The following is a 21,748-nucleotide window of genomic DNA, read 5'->3' on the forward strand; positions in this document are numbered from 1 at the left end:
AGCTATTCAGACTGTTATTGTTATTTTTTATAACAGCTTTATTGAGATATAATTCACATACCACATAATTTACTCATTTAAAATGAACACTTCATTGGCTTTTGGTACATTCACAGAATTGTGCAACCATCACCATAATCAATCTTAGAACATTTTATCACCCTCAAAAGAAACCCTATACCCCTTAGCAGTCATTCCCCATTCCCCCTCAATCCTAGGCAACTGCTAATCTACTTTTTATCTCTATGGATTTGCCTATTACGGACATTTCATATAAATGGAATTATACAATGTATAGTCCTTTGTGACTGACTCCTTGTTTTCAAGGTTCATCCATGTTGTAGCATTTACCAGTAGTTCATTTCTTTTTATTGTTGTTGAATAATATTCCATTGTATGGATATACTACATTTTATTTATTCATTCATCAGTTATTAGAAATTTGGGTTGTTCCCATTATTTGGCTATTTTGAGTAAGTCTGCTATGAACATGAATGTACAAGTTTGTATGCAGAGCTATGTTTTCACGTCTTGTGGGTATATACCTAGGAGTGGTATTTCCGGGTCATATGTTAGGTCTAGTTAAACATTTTGACCAACTGCCAAGTGTTTTCCAAAGTGGCTGCACCATTTTATATTCCTTTCAGCAGTGTATGAGGACTCCCACTTCTCTACATCCTCCCTCAATACTTGTTATTGTCTGTCTTTTTCATTATAGCCATTCAACTGGGTTTGAAGTCATATCTCATTGTGCTTTTGACTTGCATTTCCCTGATGGTTGATGATGTTGAGCATCTGTAATGTCCTTAGTGGCCACTTGTATATCTTCTTTGGATAAATGTCTATTCAGATCCTTTTGTATTTTTTAATTGGGTTTTTATTATTGAGTTGTAGGTGTTCTTTATATATTTTAGATACAAGCCCCTTATCAGATATATGATTTGCAAACATTTTCTCCCAGTCTTTGGGCTGATTTTTCACTTTCTTGATGGTGACTTTTGAAGCAGAAAAGGTATTAATTTTGATGGAGTCTAACTCATCTATTTTTTCTTTTGTTGGTCATGCTTTTGGTGTCATATCTAAGAAATCATTGTCAAATCCAATATCATGAAGATGTTCCATCATGTTTTCTTCTGGGCATTTATAGTTTTAACTCGTACATTTCGGTCTGTGATCCATTTTGAGTTAATTTTTGTATATGGTGTGAGGTAGGAGTCCAACTTCATTCTTATGCATGTGAATATTCAGTTGTCCCAGCACCATTTGTTGAAAAGATTGTACTTTCCCCATTGAATTTTTTCCCACCCCCTGTGGAAAATCAATTGATTGTAAATGAGAAGGTTTATTTCTGACTCTCAATTCTAATCCACTGACTGTATGTTTATCCTCATGCCAGTACCACATTGTCTTATTAATGTTGATTTGTAGTAAGTTTTGAAATCAGAAACTATGAACCTTCCAACATTTTTTTTCTTTTTCAAATGGTTTTTCTAGATACAAGATCATGTTATCTGCAAATAGAGATAGTTTTACTTCTTCCTTTCCAATCTGGACACCATTTATTTCTTTTTCTTGCCTAATTTCCTGACTGGAACCTCCAGTACAATATTTGAAAAAAATGGCAAGAGCAGACAACCTTGCCTTTTTCTTGACCTTAGGGGGAAATCTTTCAGTCTTCCACCTTAAGAATGATGTTAGCTGTAGGTGGTTTGTGGAAGCTCTTTATCAGTTTGAGGACGTTCCCTTCTACTCCTACTTTGTAGAGTGTTTTTATCATGAAAAGCTGTTATTGTTATTATACGAAAATGCAGCTGTTCTGTTTTTTCCCTTTTTTCCTCTCTTCTTTCACTTTATGATTTCTTTCCAGCCCTGGGAGGACACTAGGATGACATCAGGAAAGAGGAAGCCATGGGCTGCTGTGTATCCCTTCCCTGAATTGCCTTACGAGCAAGCATCTGCCACCTCCTCCCTCCTGTCCGCTCTCCTGCCCTGGTGGTGCCCTTGTTGTCATGCCACAAGCTGCGTCCCTCCTGCTTTGATCTGCTGTGCTGGCCTACCATCTCCTGGTTCTGGGTCCCTGGTTTCCTGTCCCTCATCTTCAGGGTTCAGATCCCTTTTCTACCTTTTTCCAGGTGTCCTAGACTGCTGTGGCAGTGACTGGTGTTTGGAAAGCCAAAGTCTGTTTTCCAGGCAGTAGAGTTTCCTTTTCAGTCCTGTACCCAGTTTGACTCCACAAATATTTCATGAGAACGTTTTAATGCCAGGCATTGCGCTTGTTCAATCCTGATAATACTCGCAATAATCTCCTGATGTTATTCTTAGTTTGGTCCCATTTTACAGAAGAGAAAACAGAGGCTCCATGTGGCTAATTTGTCTGAGGTTACATTAATAGTAAGTGGCAGAGCCAGAAAGTGATTAGAGATCTGTCTGTTTGGAGCGAAAGAGAGGGACATGCATACAGTCGTCATTGCTAAGACGGAACTCAGGGCATCAGCTGACATGTTGGAATAGCCAGGAAGAGCTAGGAAAGTGGTGCATCTCATTTCAAATACAAGGTTTCTATTGCTCTGGCCTTTGCCACCTTAGCCAGCCCTCTCTTCCAAAATACACATGCTCAGCCACCCAGGACATGCTGAACGACTTCTTGCTATCTCTTGCTGTGCTTTTTCATATGCTGGTGTCTATGCCTCAAAAAACCTGTCTCTACTACTCAACTGCCAAATTCTAGATGACTGGCCAACTCCTATTCCTACTTCAAGGCCAAACATAGAAAGCACTTCCCCTGAGAAGTCTGTCCGAGTCACCGCAGCCTGCACGCCATCATATCCCATACATGCCTATGTCATAGTACTCACCACATTTATGTTCTCCTCTCTCTCCCCCAAAACCAATCACCAATAAATCATGAGTGTTTTCAAGGTAAGGGCCATGGTTAGTTTACTCTGTCTCCCAGGACTCAGGAGAGTTCCTGGCCCAATGTTTCTTGAAGAACTAATTGAATCTTTAGGATGAGCTCCTATAGACACAAGCCCTCTCTGGTAGGAGATTTAAAACCTCTCTCCACCCAAGTAGATGCTGGGACAATTTCTTGAACTCTTCCATTGTGGAGAATCTGAGTCTTAAACCAAGGGGCTCAAACTGGTGAAATTTGAACCTAAAACAGTAAAACCACTTTTCCACTCTGCAAAACATATCTCACAGTCCTGGCATATCACAAAGAGAACTTGAACAGTCACATAACATGCTGCCTAGTTATTGTTCCATTATTATGAAATGGAGCACATACTGTGTATCCAAGCGGACACACAAAAATACATATAAATGGATTAGCAATTCCTGTTTGGTTGATTCCAAACTCTGAGAACCTAAACAACAATGTGTTTCTGCCTTCTCAGGCAAAAAAGAAAAATTCTTCCCTGTAGTTGGGGAGGAGTATAGGAAGAGAAACTTTGGGGAAAGTGGACCTTCTTACGTGTTTTATGCCTTCCCCTTTTCTCTCCCACCTCTGGCTCCTGAAATGGCTGTGATCTGATGGGCTGCACGATGCAGTCACCCTGGAGGTATGTGGTACACCAGCACAGGTCGGGAGAGATGGAAGGACGTGCGTGGATGCTCCCTGCCCCTCTTTTTTTCTGGTGAAACCTCAGAGGCTGACACTCCACTTTCGAAACTGGATTTGCATGTGGGCCGCTCTGCAGGCTGCCTGATGCAGAGAGGATTCAAAGGGAAAAGACTTAAAGTGCCTGGGCTACTGCCCCCAGGCCAAGGTTGGAGGGGCTGTTAGAGATGGTGGAGCACCACGGGGAGAAATGAACAGCTATTAAGAATGAATAAATCTTATCAGGTCACACATCAGCCAGCCGGAAATCCTTGAAAGCTCATTTGTGTTCTAGGTATAAAGTCCAAAATGCTTGCCACGGCCTTCAGCACCTCCCATGGCCTGACTGGCTACTTCTTCAGCCATGTCTGAGGCGCCTCTCCTTCTCTTTCATTGCTCCAGCCATAGTGGCTTTTGCTAGTTCCTCAGTTTTACAGTTTCCTCAGACGTGATTGGCTCTCCTGCCTGAGGGGTTTTGTGCAAATGGTTCCTTCCATGTGGAACAGTTTTCTTCCCCAAACTTCACCCAGCCAACTCCAGCATGTTCTTCCTTGACCCCTCAGACATGGTTAGTGCCCCAGTTTTACAGCCTCTAGCACCCTTCACTTGCCCTTTCTCGAAACCCATCACCTTTTCAACAGCCTGTCCACTGTGTCTTCTTCACCAGACCATAGGCTTCTTGAGGGCAGGCACCAAGCCTTCTCATTGGTCCCAGGAACCACCATGCCTATCCCCTTGCTGGATGGACACCAGACTCTTGAGAAATATCTGTTTAGTGAATACTCGTCTCAAAGCTTTCAAAGATAATTCTCTGAGCTGACTGGGTGGTGCTACCAGAAACATGAGCCCCGAATAGGCTTTTCCTGCTGTGTCTCCCAAATCCAGCCTGGAAGCAGGAGGAGTGAAGGGCAGGCATTGGAGATGGAGATTCTGGGTGAGGAATCTCAGCCAGGGAGCCCTGCCAAGACTCTCACTGTGAAATAGGAACATTTTCAAGGGAAGTGACCCTCTGCTGGAACTCCTCAGCTCCAAGGTGGTCATTAACTTTGAATTGTTATGTGCGGTGAATAATTCGCCTGTGGAAAAATTTAGCACTGACAGTAGCACTCCTTTTGTCATTAAAAGCCTGAAATCCTAACTAATCTCAGCTGGAGTCAGTCCAGACTGTGCCACTTCCAGAACATTAAATATAACCCGCAGCCACACCACCAAAGCCACCCATTAACAAAGAAAGGACCTTAATACTGTCAAGGAAGGATTGATGGAAGGTAAGGAATCTAGAACCCCAAAAATGATGACTTGGGAAATAATTTGGCTTGAATTAAATTATTAAATAATAGTAAATTATTATTTAACGTAATCAAATTAACCCTCTATATCTGGGTGGGTTTTGCTTCCTGGGTGTTTTATTTGGTCAGTCTTCTGTAAATCGTTTAGTCACTTATTGATTCTCTGCTCAAAGACTATAGTCTTCATGCTTGTGTTCAATGACTCTATATGTAAAATTTCAACTTGATCTATTTAACATGAGGCATTTAGATTTAGTTTATCTAAAATTAAATTCCAGCTACATAATGATATTTTAATGACACATTTATGAGGTATTTGCTTATTTGCATAATTCCGACCATATGCCACAATGACTGGGGCAGGGATAGGCACATGGTTTAGAGGGAATCATGGAATCATGCGGCATCTACTGGAAAGAAATGCCCTTTTTTGCTCGGCATGAGCCTGGGAAGATGCAGGTCTACCTTTTGCTGTTAGCAGCAATCCTGCCACCAAACACAGCCCAACATCAAAGACAACTTGAAGAAGAAGAGAGATAAATTTGAATGTCAGTTTGAGCGCCGGTATCAACCCCTACCTGAGGCCACTCTACACCTGGCCTTGCATGCAAGTGAGCCCCAAATTCTTTTTTGTGTTCAAGCCATGAGTTAGGTTGGCTGTGACCTGTCAACCAAAGAGACCTAACTGATTCACTTTCACAAAAGGAGCAAGGCAGGAAGGAAGCTGCACACAACACAAGTATAAGTCACTCTGTATTTATTCGGCATTCAACACACTTCGCTTTGCAGAGACAAAACACACAGTCTGAGGAATTCCATTGTCATAAATCCCCTGCTTCCAGCTTTACATCCTGAATTTCCATGCCCATTAATCAAGGTTCAGTACCTTCACACACAGTGATTAAAAATTTTTCCGTGAGATCATCAAGGTTACGGCTTTGGCTACAGAATATCTTGAGCGGCCAAAATTCAGGAGAAAACATAGGAAACTAGAAGTCTTTTGGTGGTGGAAGAGGTAGACGACTTAAGTAGAATTCCTGAGAAAAAGGTGCAGAGTCAACCAGGCCACTAATTAATATTTCCCTGGCTGGGAACTATTGTCCCTCCAACATCTCCACACATTCTAGAAGGCAAATTCATCTTATTGCATATAAAGACACTTTATCACAATGCTGTGCTCAAAGCATTTGGCTTTGGATAACTGCCAGAAAGATCTGGATGCCTCAGTTTCCAGGAAAATGCAGAGCTAGTGGGGTATGGACAGCCTTTCCCCAGTGTCATATGGGAAAAAGAAAAACCCAGAAGTGGATGATGGGGAAAAATGGTGATCACATTATGAGCTCTGTCAGGCCCCCAATGTTTTTCAAAATGGTTTGATATCAAAACAGCTAGTGAGCCTCCAGGAGGAGGAATGGGGAGAGACTAACTGCATTATCACCTAGAATCCCAGGCACATCAAGTCCCCAACGCCCAAGGCAAAGGGACATCAGCGCGTGTCCTCCAGCCAGTGCACTGAGAGGCAACCCTGAGGGGAAGGCAGCGTCCAGCAGCCCCTCCTGGGGGCAGGAAATCACAGCCTGGGAGGAGCCAGCTTGCGGGGCTGGGTCATTCTTACCTTCTGTTGTCGTTCCTCCTCCCCCCTATCCCCCCAACATGGCACAATGGAACAACTGTTCCCTGTTGAGGACTTCCCTTTGCAAACATAACAAGCAGAGGCTTCCCTGATCTGACCCATATTCACAGTGGAAGAAGGCCGCGGTCCGCGTGGGGAGAGGGGATAGGAAGCAGGCGGGCGAGCCGGGCGTCAGGCAGACACGCGCAGGGACGCCGTGCTGGGGAGGGGCAGGCGGAAGGGCAGAGAAGGCTGAGCATCCACGGGCTGTGGCGCTTCCGGAGACACCATTCCCTGGACACGAGGTGCCCAATCCTCTTGCTTAGGTTCTCCCGGGGTAGTTCCGACAGGCTTTCACCAGCTCTTTCAAGAATTCAGGAACCCCTTTCTGCAAAGCAAAAGAGACTGTCACTTCTCTGTCCTCATGGCAGTCACTCCTGGTTCTTGGGGATGTGACAAAAGGTAAATAGAGATGGCTTTGGGAACAACAAAGACAACAGGGCCTCTGACCAGATTCCAACAGAACGTTGCCACAGATACTGACTGACGAAAGGTAAGAGCCAGGACGTGGGGGAGACTGCACGACAGGGGCCACGGTTACAAGACGCTGCCTTATATTTTGGCTTTTGCTGGTGAAAACCTAAGATATTTCTGAGACATCGTTTCTTGAAAAAAAAAAAACCAAAACACAGGAAATGGGGTTGGGATGGGTTGTTTGAGTCTTCCAAAGAAATGAGAGAAAGGACTTGCTTTACAGGATTCGAAATGGTAAAGATTTGGGGACAAGAGATAGACTATACTATTATTTAGTTAGTGTTGAGCACTGTGCAAGACTGTCCCCAAACACTGTCTTCTTTAATCCTACTCCACGAGGTAGGTAACATCCACCTCCATTTTTAAAAATAAGAAGATCTATGGCAGGGCCAGGATTCAAAATCACATGTGTCTGACTCAAAGCTTATGTGCTTTTTCACTCTCCCAAGGAAGCTGTTGAGGCCTCCAGCCAGAAAGTAGGACGTGCACAAAGCAGGCTGAATGGGCCCCATGAAGCCAGGCTCCAGGCAGTCTCTAGCGATCTGGGCAACACCTGCAGTTTCCCCTCCTTCCAGAAAAACAAAACAACAATAACAAAACTGGAGGCGCCCCCAGGCTTGGCCACATCTCGTTGTCTCCTCACCCATGTCGGCCTGTCTTACTTCTGCATAAGCCGATACAGGATCCAAGGGTACCACTGTTCCTACAAGGAGCAGGCTATTGTCCAGAGGATCCAGAGAGCAATCCTGGCGGGGTCTCGGGGCACCAGCAGGGAGGGGCTGGCATCCCAGCTAAGGACTCTTTGTCTTTTGTCCCAGCCTCCGTACTGGGAGGTGGCAACTCTCATCCCACCCGTAGTCACTCAACCAAGCTGCTTCATAAAAGAGCCTCATTAGGCCTGAGACAACCCCACAGGCTAAGTCAACATTTGTCAAACATGATTACCCCTCCTGCCTCCTGGGATCTCACCTTGGCAGCCCAGTCAATGAGCCGGGTCAGAATTTCGCCACCCAGGTTATCGAAGTAATACATGAAAACTAGAGAGGGGAAGAAAGGACCATTCAGAAGGAGGAAAACCATGAGAAAGATACAGCAACAAACCCTGCAAACCTTCCACCATCCTATTTTCTGAATACAGGCCCAGAAAGTAGGGAGGGAGGTAACACACGATTCAGGCATGTTCCCTGCTCTGCTTTGTCTTAGAGGATATCTATCTATAATCATTTTTGAAAACACAGCCACAGGCACATCTTGCTGCTATTTATTAAACACCTGGCAAGTGCCAGACACTTGGAGACAGTCTCTCATTTAATTATTTCTCTCATCACTTCTCCTAACAATCCTAAGGAATTGGTAAAATTACAATTATAATTCCAGTATATTAATGATAAAATGGAGGCTCAGAAAAGTTAGGTGACATGTCCCAGGTGACAAATCTAACAAGCCTCAGAACTCCGGTTCAGATTTTGCCTCAGACGCAAGGCCACACTCGTTCCAGCAGAGGAGGTGGCTGCAGGCTGCGCTCTCCACCCACAGCTTTCCTCCCCGCGGCTGGAGCTCAGGGCAGCCAGGTCCTGAGTGTCTGGGTTTCTGCTGAGTGGGAGCTGCGTCCTCAGAGACAGTCCCGCCAGCCGTCTTGCCCACCCCCAGGACTGGCGGATGTGTCCACAGGACAGCCTGCTGTGAATTCCTAAACCTGCTGGTTCACTTGGATGCTCTGACTTCACCTGGACAATGCAAGAGTCAGTCAAGAACGCACCGAGTCAGAGTTAGACACCCACCTTCCACTGCACCCACTCTCTGGGGTGACCTGAGTCTCTCCCCAGCTGTGGATGTGGATCCCTTGTCTATTTTGCACCCATGCCATTCTCTGACCTCAGGGAGCAAGCTTTGAGCACTTTATGTGCCTCTCAATCAGCACGGCCCTCACCCACGTGACCCTGACCCTCCACTCCCCTGGCGCTGTCTTTACCTTTGCTCCCGTTCCCGCCATCACTTGTGAGCGCCAGACTCTCCTTGTACTGCGTCACCCGGATCACACCGGACCTCTCGGGAAACTCTGGATGGGAGGTGCTCTGGGCCAGGACCACGTGGATCTTCCGCCCTTCCACGTCCAGCTCTCGCCTCTCCCGAATGTAGACGTACTGCACTGCCAGTCAAGGCATGACACCAATGCCAGCATTTCAGACGGGCAGAAGGAAAGCCCCACAAGCCGGAAGACAAGGGAGGTTGTTCTGTTCCTCCCACGTGGCTCTTGCTCCCTTGTGAGGTTGCTTCACTTACCTGCCCCGTCTCCCTACCTGCACTGCAAGACTGTGCCCATCCCACCTGGCATTCTCATCTGAGATCATGCGTCACCTCTGACAATGATTCCTTGATGCTGTGAAGCTTTTAATTAGGCAGGGAAACCACTCCTTCTGTCTCCAAGAAGGCACTATGAGATATCAGAGGATGGTCACTTATCTGCTGTGAGATCCTGGGTTAGTTACTCCACCTTTCTGAGGCTCAGTTTCCCTACGTAGGAAGATGGGGCAACACGGCCCAGCAGGGAGGCTTGGTGGGGGCACTAGGGAAAGACTGGAGCAGAATAAGCAGTCGATAAACAATGGGGTCATGTCTCCTTGTCCTGCACTCCCTCAAAGCTCTAATTACTGCCCTCTATGCACAGAGGATGGTCAAGCAACGTTCCCACACCTGGTGATCACAGGAAGACACACAAGCACCTGAATATTTAGAGGCAGAAGTCCTCTCTGGGTTAACACTGGTTCACCAAGAATAACCAAGCCATTTCATCCCAATAAACACTCACAGATCAACCATGGTACCTGTGGCACTATTCTAGGGGAGACAATTAAATCCTAGGAAACAATAAGAGTCACCACTTACTGAGCCCTTACCATGTAATAAACATCATGTGCTTTACACAGAGCATCAATTTTGATCCTGAGAAAGTCCCTGTGAGTTTGGTGTAAGTATCCCCATCTTCTAGATGACAAAATTGAGGCTCAGAGAGGTTAAGAAACTTGTCAAAGATCCCACAGCCCAGCTGAAGGCATGGAACCTGAATCTGAACCCAGATCTGGCTCCAAAACCTAGCTAGACTTTCATAGCTGGACAGGGCTCAACCCTTAAAGTTTTCATTATACTTTCGAATGACAGAATTTTAGGTTTCACACTAGAAGAAATTAAAAGCCTAAATCCATCAAAAAAATCACTCTAGGGCCAGCTTTGGTGGCCTAGTGGTTAAGTTCGGACACACTCCGCTTGGCAGGACGGGTTCAGTTTTCAGGCGTGGACCTACACCATGCATCTGTCAGTGGCCATGCTGTGGCAGCGACTCACATGCAAAAAGAGGAAGACTGGCAATAGATGTTAGCTTAGGCATAATCTTCCTAAGCAAAAAAAAAAAAAAAAAAGAATCAGTCTATGTATAGCACAATTACACCCACTATGACAGCAAGAACCACAGCCCCATGCCATTCAGGGTCTCAACAGCTGCCACAGTTGTCCCACCCCTCACTCAGGCTCCCTGCTGGATGGGCTATTGGCCCCACTCTCTACATACAGATGAGTGAAGTTCTTAAATCTTTTAGGGAAGAAATGATGTTGCTTTGGCCCTGGCTTACTCTTTCCTCGCAGAAAATATTGTCCCACTCTCTCCCACAACCTGCTCAGCTCAGGCGACAGACATCTCCTGACACTCCATTAAGGAAAACTTAATGTATTGATTAAAATTTGACAGAGGTCTTTGAAGGGTTGGAAGGTCCAGCGAGCAATAAAGCCTAAGACTGGAGAACCACCAGTTCCCTGAGGCCCAGGGAGTGAAGCGCCTTTTCCAAGCTCACACAGCAAACCAGGGAAGGAGTTCACACTCAACCTGGGATCTTTTGCTCTAAAACTAATGTTTTCTTCTATGGCACTATTCTCTGTTCTCAGAAGTTTAACAACCCTTATTGGAGAGACATATGTGCATATATAAAGACTAAGAAACTCATTATGGGATTGTGTGGCAATGGAAAGCCAATGAAATAGAACTTCGGGCCAGCCCCGTGGCTTAGCAGTTAAGTGCATGAGCTCCGCTACTGGCAGCCCAGGTTTGGATCCCGGGCACACACCGACGCACCGCTTCTCTGGCCATGCTGAGGCCGTGTCCCACATACAGCAACTAGAAGGATGTGCAACTATGACATACAACTATCTACTGGGGCTTTGGAGGAAAAAAAAAAGAGGAGGATTGGCAATAGATGTTAGCTCAGAGCCAATCTTCCTCAGCAAAAAGAGGAGGATTAGCACGGATGTTAGCTCAGGGCTGATCTTCCTCACAAAAAAAAAAAAGAAAAGAAATAGAACTTCAAGGAGCCCCAAGTGTCCACTCCTGAGAACACCTACCCAGCAGTGTCACCGTGAGGTCGGAGTGGTGGATCGTGCCCTGGTCAAGATCACCATCTCTGGAGACAGCTGGACCTGGGTCTCGAACCTACCTCTGCCACCGCCTAGCTGTGTGACCCTGAGCAAAGTTCTAAATGTCTCTTTGCCTCAATTTCCTTAACTGTGAAATGGGGATGATGATGCCTACCTTGCACAGTTGTTGGCAGGATTAGAGAAAACCACATAAAATCCAAGGGATTAAGTAATCCACAATTATTTGAAATATATACCATGTGTATCAAACTACCTAGTAGTATGTGGGCACTGAGCCAAGAAATAAACTCTTATGGAGTTTATAATCTAATTAGGGGCAGGGTAGATGAATATGTTTAGACAGAAAAACACAAAACCATACACAGAAAACACACCCACATGCTCCCTCTCTTTCTAGAGAAGAATTACTTAGGAACATACAGACCTATAGAATGTTAGAGCTAGAAAAGATCCCCACAATCATCTAATTCAGTGGTTTTCAAACTTTTTTTTTAATCCAAAGATCTTCTATTAAAAGGATCTTACACGGAAATTCAGGCTGTAAGACACTCAGCCGTTGTGATGGAAGAGGACAGTGAGGAGTGGAAACCTTGCCTGTCACTCATCCTCCCCCCGCCCCCACCCACCCAGCAGATGTCCACCCCGCCCTCCCAGGCTAGTCCTGAGCAGGCTTCCTAGAACCTTGAATGTCAGCTAAAACTCCCCACATCCCAGTCAACTGCTTCATGTCATAAATGAGGAAACTGAGGGGAAGAAACCAGCCCAGTGTCCACAACCAAGAATCAAGGAGGGATCGCTGTGGGGTCAGTGAAACGGGAGAGGAGACGGGAGAGCTGGGAATGTGGGGGCCTGAGTTCCCCGCTTGTCACTAACCACCCATATGTATGCCTCTGTCACTTCACCTCTCCAGGTCCCCACTTTCTCCTCTGTAGATTGAGGAGTGTATTAAACATTCCTTATAAAGAATTCTTTCCAGGTCCCCAAGTCTGTGGCCCTACAGTTTCAAACCCTAGGAAACTTCTCAGGAAAGTATGAGCTGCCCTCCAGTGACCACAATTACGGGACGTTCCATGTGGTCAGACCCAGAAATCACACTCGGACGTCTCTGAAAGCCACAGAAGAAGCAACAGCTCCAGAAGATGCTTCTGCAAGAATCAGAGACAATGTCCACACCTGCTGGACCTGCTGCCATTGGCCGATGGGCCAAGGGCAGAGAAACACTTAGAACGGCGAGCAATGGTGAACTTGGGAAAGGATACATCTTTGTTGGGCTTAGAAAAAGGGCACCTCACTTGCAAGTAGACCATGGTCTGTCCATTGCATTCTTTTTCATAGAGTTCTAAGGAGAACAAAAGAAGTTAATGTATCTGGAAGCCTCTTTGACTTCAATTAACAAGGAGCCTAGGGATGATGACCTCACAGAGTATGATAAACCACTAACTTACAAGGCACAAAACTCTAGAAAAAGTCAGACAGATTCATTACCACTGAAAGCTTGTTGCCTGAAGGCAGAGTCTAGTAGATATAAAAATACAGTAAAAATAAAAGAACCCAACAAAACTTATCCATCACATATCACAAAGAAGATTTCAGATAGAATGCAGTGAAACAAAATACGCCATCCAAAAATACATTTGCAGGTTATAAATCAGAGTAACCACCAGATGTCACTAGAGCTCCAATAGTTTTGCTTTTGAGCCCTTTCTTGCTTTTTTCCTGACATATTACAGCTAGCCTGGCACTGAGCCACCCAGTCTAGTGTGTTCAGCTGAGATCAAGGTCCCACAGAGGGCAGTGTCCTTCCTAAACAGCTAGAAAGTGGCACAACTGTGGCTCACCCTAAGATTCTTGCTTCCCTTCCAGGTGTCTTTATACTCTACCACAGCTACACTGACCAAATTTCCTTAATATTCCATCATGCTATTGTGTGCAAATAGCAGCCACCTCCTGGAGGGAGAATTCAGTGACATGCACACCCTCTGACCCCAAGCTGTGCAGTAAGTTTCTAACTAAGCACTTAGAGAAGGAGGCAAGCCAAGGCTGCCAAAATAACCAAAAGAGTCCCCTGAGGAGATGCTGATGGGGAAATATATGACTTAACTCAGCTTTTGAAAGAAAATCCATTAGAAGCAGACCACAGATGAAAGAGCTTGCCCGCCCATTGGTGCCACAAGAGGCTGGAGACAGCCCTTGAAAGGAAGGAAAGGAGTGGACATCTGTTGCTTTTGCGTGCTCAGTACTGACTCTCCTCTTCTTGGGCCAGCATCTTACTTCTCCTTCAGGGCATCACCCTACCCCTCCTTCTCAACTATGTGGTTTAAGCAGGACTGACTCAACTTTAGTTTCAGGGCTGGGAAAATGAGCAAGTCATGACCATGGTGATTAGTTCAGGGATGGTGCCTCAGGCCAGGGTCATAGTGAGATAGGTAGCTAGGCAGACATGAGCGGGAGATCACAGCTGGAGACCTTGCTGCATCAATGGAGTGTCTTACTGGCATCCAGACATGAGCAGTGAATCACAGCTAGAGACCTCGCTACATCAAAGAAGCGTCTTGATGGCATCCCACAAGATACAGACAGCAGCAGAGTCTGAGATCTTCAACCACGGCAATAAAAGTAACAGGTGCAAAAACAGCACATGCAAAGCCTTCTGCTCTACACCTCTAGAGGACATTGACCTTTCTTTAATTTACGTACAAACTCCATATGCATTAGCCTCCCTTCCTCGGGGGATGACTGCCATGACAGTTCCAGAGACTCCCCTAAAAGGTCAAGAACTCCCCCTCCCGACGTGTGGGTGGAGGAAAGACCATTATTGGCGGATAACCAGATAATGCAAATTCCCTCTAAACAGCCCAAATAAAAATAACATTAACTCAAGAATTGGGGCAGATGCATTCTCTGCCCACTCCCACTTGGAGTGTATCTGACCTTTCTTCTGATAAATCTTCGCTTTCCTGCTGCTGCTGTTGTGTCGGTGTCTGAATTCCTCTCTTACGCTGACCAAGAACCCGGGCCATCGGACTCTTCAGTCCAGTTGAAATAGCTTGCCACTCTAAAAAGTTTAGGCCAAAAAGTGGCTCAGTAAAGGCTCTCAAGTAGCTCACAGAATATCTAGGAGGACCAGAGTTAGGTTTAGGACCTCAAGATTGTTCCAGAGAAGCCAAATGGCTGCTGCCACTGGACTGGGCACCACAGCGTGAACTGCTGATGCTGAGTACCAAACACCAGAGGCTCTGCAGCTGTTTCCCCCAAAGTCAGATGCCTTAGCCGGGACCGTCACCGGAAAATGGATTTTTGCATGGTGCAGCTTCCTCACGTTGCTTTCTCCCAAACTGAAGCCACATGTGCGTCTTATTGTCAACGTCTATATCACCAGACTGAACCCTGGCTGCTAGGGAGACTGGGACAGAGAACGTCTGGCTTCGCCCTTGAATAGATAAGTATCACAATTCTCCCTAGATAGGAAAGGTATTTGAAAGCACTAAGTCACCCAGAACCACAACAAACGTCCACAGGAAATAAGCACGTGATCCATGCTGAGGCTCTGAGAGCCAATCCTGGACTCTGGCTGCCATCGATATGAAAGTGGAATTCTCATTCCTGTTCCTCTGGGGTTATTTCTATGGTTAGAATATAAGCTTGGATCTTCTGCTGGCCAACTCTGCCATGACCTGAGAAACTGCCTGAGAATTAGGTCATCACAGGAAAAAAGAGTCGAGATGGAGAAATTATTTAAGTATTAGATGCAGCTGACCTGGAATCCAGAAACCCATGGACTTTTCAAAGTCATGAACCAAGAAACTCGCTTTCCTTTCTTACACTGGCATTTGTTGGCTTTCTGTTACTTGCAACCAAGAGTCCTGACTACAGCAAGGGTCTTGCAGAGTTAATGTGCCCCTGGGCTGGCTCGGTAGTTCTCCTCCACCGTGACTGAGATGGCAGAGGCCACGCCCAGCTCTAAGTGGCAGGGGGACTCCCTACTTAATGCCTCTCATAACGCTCCACCACTTAGAGGGTAAAATCTAAGAACTGTAGCCTGGTGGCCAGGCCAGGCCCTTGGGGATCCTCCCACCCTAGCTCAGAGTCTGCCACCCCAACAACCCAACACCACCAACCTGCTCTCAGTGTCTGCACATCTCATGCTGTTTCATGCCTTCCCCACCTTACTCATGCTGTTCCTGGGCCTCAAATGCCTTTACACCACTCATCCCCTCACCCTCTCACCTCCTCACATATATGTATTGTTGTTGTTTATAAAACTTTATTTCATAAACATTGGTTATAAACTCTTATGTTTTAAAATACTTTAGTAGTTTAAACTATTATGTTTTATAAGCTTTTATAAAACATAGCTTGGACACCACCTCCTGTGAGAAGCCTTCCATGATGACCTAGGTATATGGGATGACAATGAACTTAAAGTGAGAACAAAGTAGCCCTCAGAGAAAACTGGACAGTGGATCTAAGAGCATGCAAAGAGCAAGTCCTAGAATAGCAAAGGCACATGTCAGCCCAGCACCTAAGACTTTCAGGCCAAAATGAAAAAAGAAACATAATATAGTAGAAATTAAACCTGGTGCTTTCTACTGGCTAGAATAAGTAACAATAGATTCTACTTTCTAATTCACTTTTAAAACATAGTAGGTGTCACTCACCTTCAACACATACGCCCCACTGTTTTCTATAGTCTAGGTCCATACAGACATTTGCAAGTTGATCCGGTGGGCAGTCCTTCAGAACACCAAAGCCTTTATACTTATAAAGTCCAGTCTCCTGTGAAAACAGAACAGGCAGAAACAACCTATTGATGTCCAAGTTGAGAGACAGCTGGATTACACAGCACAGGAAAAACAGCTGTTCATGCAACACCATTTATTGGGAGCCTTCTCTGTGGTCTCAGTGACACAATGGTGAGAAAACAGATGGGGCCCCTGCTCTCATGGGTCTTATATTTGGCTGTAGGCTTTGGGGGTGGTGATAGCTATAAACACTGTCCAGGTAATTTAAATAGGATATAAGAAGGGTTGTGTCATAAATGATGTCTGCTTTGGGGGCTGGGGGGCGGCATCCTATATAATCAGGTGGTCAGGAAAGGCGTCTATGAGGGATCGCATTCATCAGACCACCTTGTTCTAAATATTAGAAGGAGCCACCACGGAAGATGAGTAAAGCCCACTCTCAACCGGGTCCTCAGGTTGACAGATTGGAATGTTCAAAGAACAGGAAGTCAGGGGTCTGGAGAACTGGATGAGGGAGATGGGTAGGAGCCGAGGTCAGAGGGGTAGTGAAGGACTGGCCCCAAAGGGCTTTGGAAACTGATGGTGCTCAGGGCAAGCTACCCCAGGAGGCACCACTCTGGTATGTGGATTATTTCGAGCTGAAGACAATAAGGACTCAGAGAACTCAGGAAGAATATTTGAGTTTCCCCTCCCAAACTGCCTAAAGAATTTAAAACAAAAGATCTGTTTCAGGAAGGAGTTATTATCATGATGGCTGTAAAGATAATGTAGGATAGAGGTTACAATAGGAAAGACACCAAGCCCCTTTTATCAAAAACTCTGTCTCTCCCTGACCACATTATCTATAGATGACCCTGAAAAGAATTGTCTTCCTGGCCTCTGAAGTCCCAGACCACTACCCACCCCCAACACATTCCTCGCCTCTAGCTGCAATACTTAAGCAAGCAGCTTAGACACAGGGACGAGTTGCTCATTTCTGAGTTTCTCCCATGTATACATGTTATTAAACTTGGTATTATTTTCTCCTGCTAACCTGTCTTGTTAATTATTTGGCCAGCCATAAGAACGTTAAGGAATACAATTTTATACAATTTTAAAACACCTATGTCAATAACATTTGCCCACATAATACCACCTAAGAAGGTTTATCATCACTTGTCTGACAATGCTTCCCATGTAGTTTAACATACTGAATCAGCCTAATAAGTTTAGTATCTTTCTCTTTATAGGCAGAGAGCAAATTTCTTTGAGAAGTTCCAGGGCCCTTTGAAAATTCTCAAAGAAAAAAAGTAAAAAAAATACTTTATTTAAGATATGAATTTTGGAGGAGCTTGTCAAAAATATAAGCAGTCAAATCAACGCAAACAGAGCACTAACAGTCCAAAAAGCCTTAATAGAGAGACCTCAGTCTTTTGAACACAGGAAATTATTTTAACAGTTTTTTTTTTTCTGTCTTTTAGATAGACTTACCCAAAAGTAAAGAAAAATCTTTTATAACCTCTTTATCAAGTTCAAGAAAATTATCCTTTTAAGAGAAATAAGACCAAATTATAATTTTGTACCAGCTTACTCCTGATATTAAAACTCATTTACTTAATTAAATTCATTTTAATCTTAGCCAACTTGACCATGCATAAAACTCTTTTTCCAGAATTCCTCTTCCACAAACTTTCTATAACTTCCTTTTTACATTCAGAATTTGTCCCATGTCTTTCTTTTCCCTCCTAGTACTTGAGGACAAATTTATCTTTGTTAATCAACCAAACAAAATATTTCCATTCTTTGTACCTTCTTTATACATCTTACTTTCCATGTACACAGACATATTTTTCTTAATTTTTAGTAGCTTCAATCACGTATACTAATTAGAAATTTTAACCTTTAGAAACCTTAATTAGTAAGTAAAAACTAAGTAAGCAATTATCAACTTTCTTTTACATTAGTATCTTGTGGCTTGGAAAATTTATAAACACTTCATAACTTCTAGAAATATGTTACTTTATAGTACAGTCTCTTAATAGAACACAAGACATGTTTACCAATAGACCCAAAACACTTTTTAGTTTTCCTGTAATGAAAAGCCAAATGTAGACAAACGTACATTTAGCAATCAATTTCTAATATCTTATCTTATTTGGAAATGATGATACTCAGAGAATTTTTATCATAAAATTTAGCAAAACTCTAAAGTTTTAAGTCACCAAAAAGAGTTTGGAAGCTGTAACCACCATAACACATAATTATTGTTTAAAGTTCATCCAACATTCATCTTTTTCACAACTATTTAGTTACTTATTCCCAATAATTATTTAGATTGCCTACAAGACTTCATAAGACTTCAGATAAAATTAGCCATCATTTAAATTACTATTTTTGTTAACCAGTTCTGTAATAGAAATAATATCAGTCTTTTTCTACAAAATTTCATGTAAATTTCATCACCTCTTATACCTTTAAACATAGTTATAATTAAGATTTTTATCAATAGGTCTTGGTCTTCTAATTTTGGACAAGGGAAGCATTCCCAGTCAGACATTTTAAAACATACTCAGGCAAAGTTGATGTAACCTCTTTATATAAGATTAGCTCAAACATTCCAACCTTTATAATCTTATCAACACTTACACTTTTACATGTTCTCAATTCAATTGTAACCTGAGTCAGGGTCTTAAGGCTAGTCAAATTTTTCCCTTCATTTTTCTGGCCTTTTTTTAGGTAACAATTAAATAATTCTGTGAGAGCTCTCAAAACACTTTTTTTCCCCCCAATTTAGAAGTTTTCCCAATTCAAAGTATCCGTCATCTGGCCATTGACGAGTAGGATCTTCATTTGTATATTTATTCCAATAGTGACTCAATCCAATAAGCCTTTTTAAGGAAAGACCCAGAGGTAACTTTCCACGCTTAGAATAAATCTTTACCATGAACGAAAGAGGTGTCCCTGGTGAGGGCGCAGATGATGTAGCCCCCATGATCCACAGAATTCAATCCCAAAGATATTCAGAGAAAGTAAAGACCTTCGTTGCACAGGCGGTAAGGATGGTGTAGTGAAAACGGTGTCTCCGGTCTCCCACAATAGTGTGGGATGCCTCCAGTCACAGACCTGCTAATCTGTGACACCGGGCGGGCAATACTGGAATGGGATTTTTCCAGCACTAACAAGCAACGAAGGTTAAGATGACAAAAGCCCTTATGGACTGGGCCCTTTATGACAAACTCCCCTGAGAGCTTGGCACAGGCGGACAAAGAGACAGTTCGGAACCCCATTCTACTCGACTGGCCACCAAGGTACACTCCAGTAAATGCACCTTCCATATGGTGGAGACCAAGGAGAATATTCTCACTGGTCACAAAGCCAAGTTTTCTCAGGACACAGAACAAGACAGAGACTACTCTGGGAGGAAAAGGGATCAACATCAAAACCAAGAGTACTCTACTAAATTTAAACCAAGAGTCACTAAAAGCACAAGAAACTAGTTTCCCAAATATTTTCTCCTGCCAATCTAAATTTAGAAAGAGAAAAAATTCTCACCACTTCCTTCCGCCGGACCCACAGATAGAGATTCTGGGGGGCTGACGTGGTAAGAAGTCTTACCTTTCGCCGGCTTTCGTCAGGCGTTCCCATATCTCATCATCTGCAGTAGTCCAGGAAGAAGGCAGTTCTTCCAGCCAGAAAAGGCAACTTGCCAGCCAGTGTGGCTCCTGGCGACTATGCCAAAACTGTCGGGGGAAGAGGGAGAATCTCTCTCTGCCCTTTTCCCTAAGGTTCTTATGGCTGGCCAAATAATTACCAAGACAGGTTAGCAGGAGAAAATAATACCAAGTTTAATAACATGTATACGTGGGAGAAACTCAGAAATGAGCAACTCGTCCCTGTGTCTAAGCTGCTTGCTTAAGTATTGCAGCTAAAGGTGAGGAACGTGTTGGGGGTGGGTAGTGGTCTGGGACTTCAGAGGCCAGGAAGACAATTCTTTTCAGAGTCATCTATAGATAATGTGGTCAGGGAGAGACAGAGTTTTTGATAAAAGAGGCTTGGTGCCTTTTCTATTGTAACCTCTATCCTACGTTATCTTTACAGCCATCATGATAATAACTCCTTCCTGAAACAGATCTTTTGTTTTAAATTCTTTAGGCAGTTTGGGAGGGGAAACTCAAATATTCTTCCTGAGTTCTCTGAGTCCTTATTGTCTTCAGCTCGAAATAATCTGCATACCAGAGTGTTGCCTCCAGGGGTAGCTTGCCCTGAGCACCATCAGTTCCAATTCAAAGACAGAATTTTTCAATAGCTGCCTCTTTTTTATATAAAGGACTTGTGTATAAAAGAATGAAAAGGGGAAAAAACACCAGCTTCAAATCATATTAGTCCTTTTTATGCACAGAACGACCATTTCTAGATTCCAAAGTACAACAAGGGATTTCCCTTGTTTCCACGTTAAGCCACATCCTGGTCTGTGTGGGCTCTGGGCTAGAGTTGCCGCACTACACATCTCACTCCGGTCAAGGGCAACTAACAATTCCTGACGGTCATCTTGCCTAAAGGCTCCATTGTTAAGATGAAACCAGGGGCTCAGACCAATTTCAATGCAAAAGAAAACAAAACTGAAGCTTGTAGATGGACTCATACTTCCATGTGCTAATATAAGTTATTAGCTAATTGAACATGAATCGAGCCATCTTCTTAAACATCATGCTAAGGACTTATGTGAAGTCAAGGAGTAAACATGGTGAATCTTTGTAGAGATTCTGAGACTTCAAGGGTCTCCTGGCTCAGGTGGCATAACCCAGGGATTAATACAGCCCAGATTAGGAATTTCAGATGTATGTGAAAAACTCAGCCAGAAATGGAAGGTAACAAACATTGAAATTGAATTCATAAGGGTTTTCCAGCTGTAGAAGTATGCCACTCTATACCAAGGGTTTCCAACCATCAAATGACAAACCAGAAGATTTGAACTTAAGTGCTGTGCCATGGATGCCCCAGTGGAAGGGCAGATCTCAGGAGAAACACCTCCTTCTCCCTCCTGTCCGATCCCCTCATGTTCACATGTGGGAAGATAGTGAGAGTTTCTACATACCACATACTGACACCCACATACATTTTAATCAGCTTTGAAAGAGATACAATTAGCTCTTTGTTCACGAATATTGTGGCCCCATTTTCTACACACATTGAGTAAAACAGATAATTATGTGTTGAGATAATTATCTCCCTAATCTTACATGAGTTAGCTCTGGTTATCTGGATAAATTAAGGCAAACTCTTTCCTTAAACTGGTTCCCTTCCCCTCTTGAATGTAGTTACAGCCCTTAGTGACGTCAGTCCCACACACATCACAGAAAAGAAAAACAGAAAGCCCGCTAGGAAGAGAAAAATAGAACGATGTGATTTACATGAATACAAAAGAATGAACTATTGTCACAACTTCCTTTAAATACTCCCTTCGAGACAGAACTGAGAAAGGCCAGAACTCCAGAGGAACAAAATGCTCGGTAACACCTTTCATAGTCTCTCTATAAAATGTTCTTTTCAAGGGCTAAACAGTCCCACCCAA

The 21,748-nt window shown here is 44.0% G+C and overlaps 1 protein-coding gene across 2 annotated transcripts in view; it reads right to left on the reverse strand.

Annotated features, from left to right (window-relative positions):
• Positions 1–5,621: 5,621 nt before the first annotated feature.
• The window catches only part of LOC131417326 (phosphatidylcholine transfer protein-like), a 36,727-nt gene continuing 20,600 nt past the window's right edge, over positions 5,622–21,748 (reverse strand). Inside the window, exons 1-6 of one of the 2 annotated variants that reach the window (XM_058560614.1) lie at positions 19,792–20,169; positions 16,114–16,231; positions 12,715–12,794; positions 9,006–9,177; positions 8,003–8,070; positions 5,622–6,887 (exon numbers count right to left, since the gene is read on the reverse strand). In XM_058560614.1, coding sequence (XP_058416597.1) covers positions 6,822–6,887; positions 8,003–8,070; positions 9,006–9,177; positions 12,715–12,794; positions 16,114–16,231; positions 19,792–19,821 — 534 coding nt within the window. In that variant the 5' untranslated portion in view covers positions 19,822–20,169 and the 3' untranslated portion in view covers positions 5,622–6,821. Of the gene's footprint in view, positions 6,888–8,002; positions 8,071–9,005; positions 9,178–12,714; positions 12,795–16,113; positions 16,232–19,791; positions 20,170–21,748 lie in introns of those variants that run through there. The other variant, XM_058560613.1, reaches the window with a different exon arrangement.

Source organism: Diceros bicornis, chromosome 18, assembly GCF_020826845.1.
Source record: "Diceros bicornis minor isolate mBicDic1 chromosome 18, mDicBic1.mat.cur, whole genome shotgun sequence".
Lineage (NCBI taxonomy): Eukaryota > Metazoa > Chordata > Mammalia > Perissodactyla > Rhinocerotidae > Diceros > Diceros bicornis.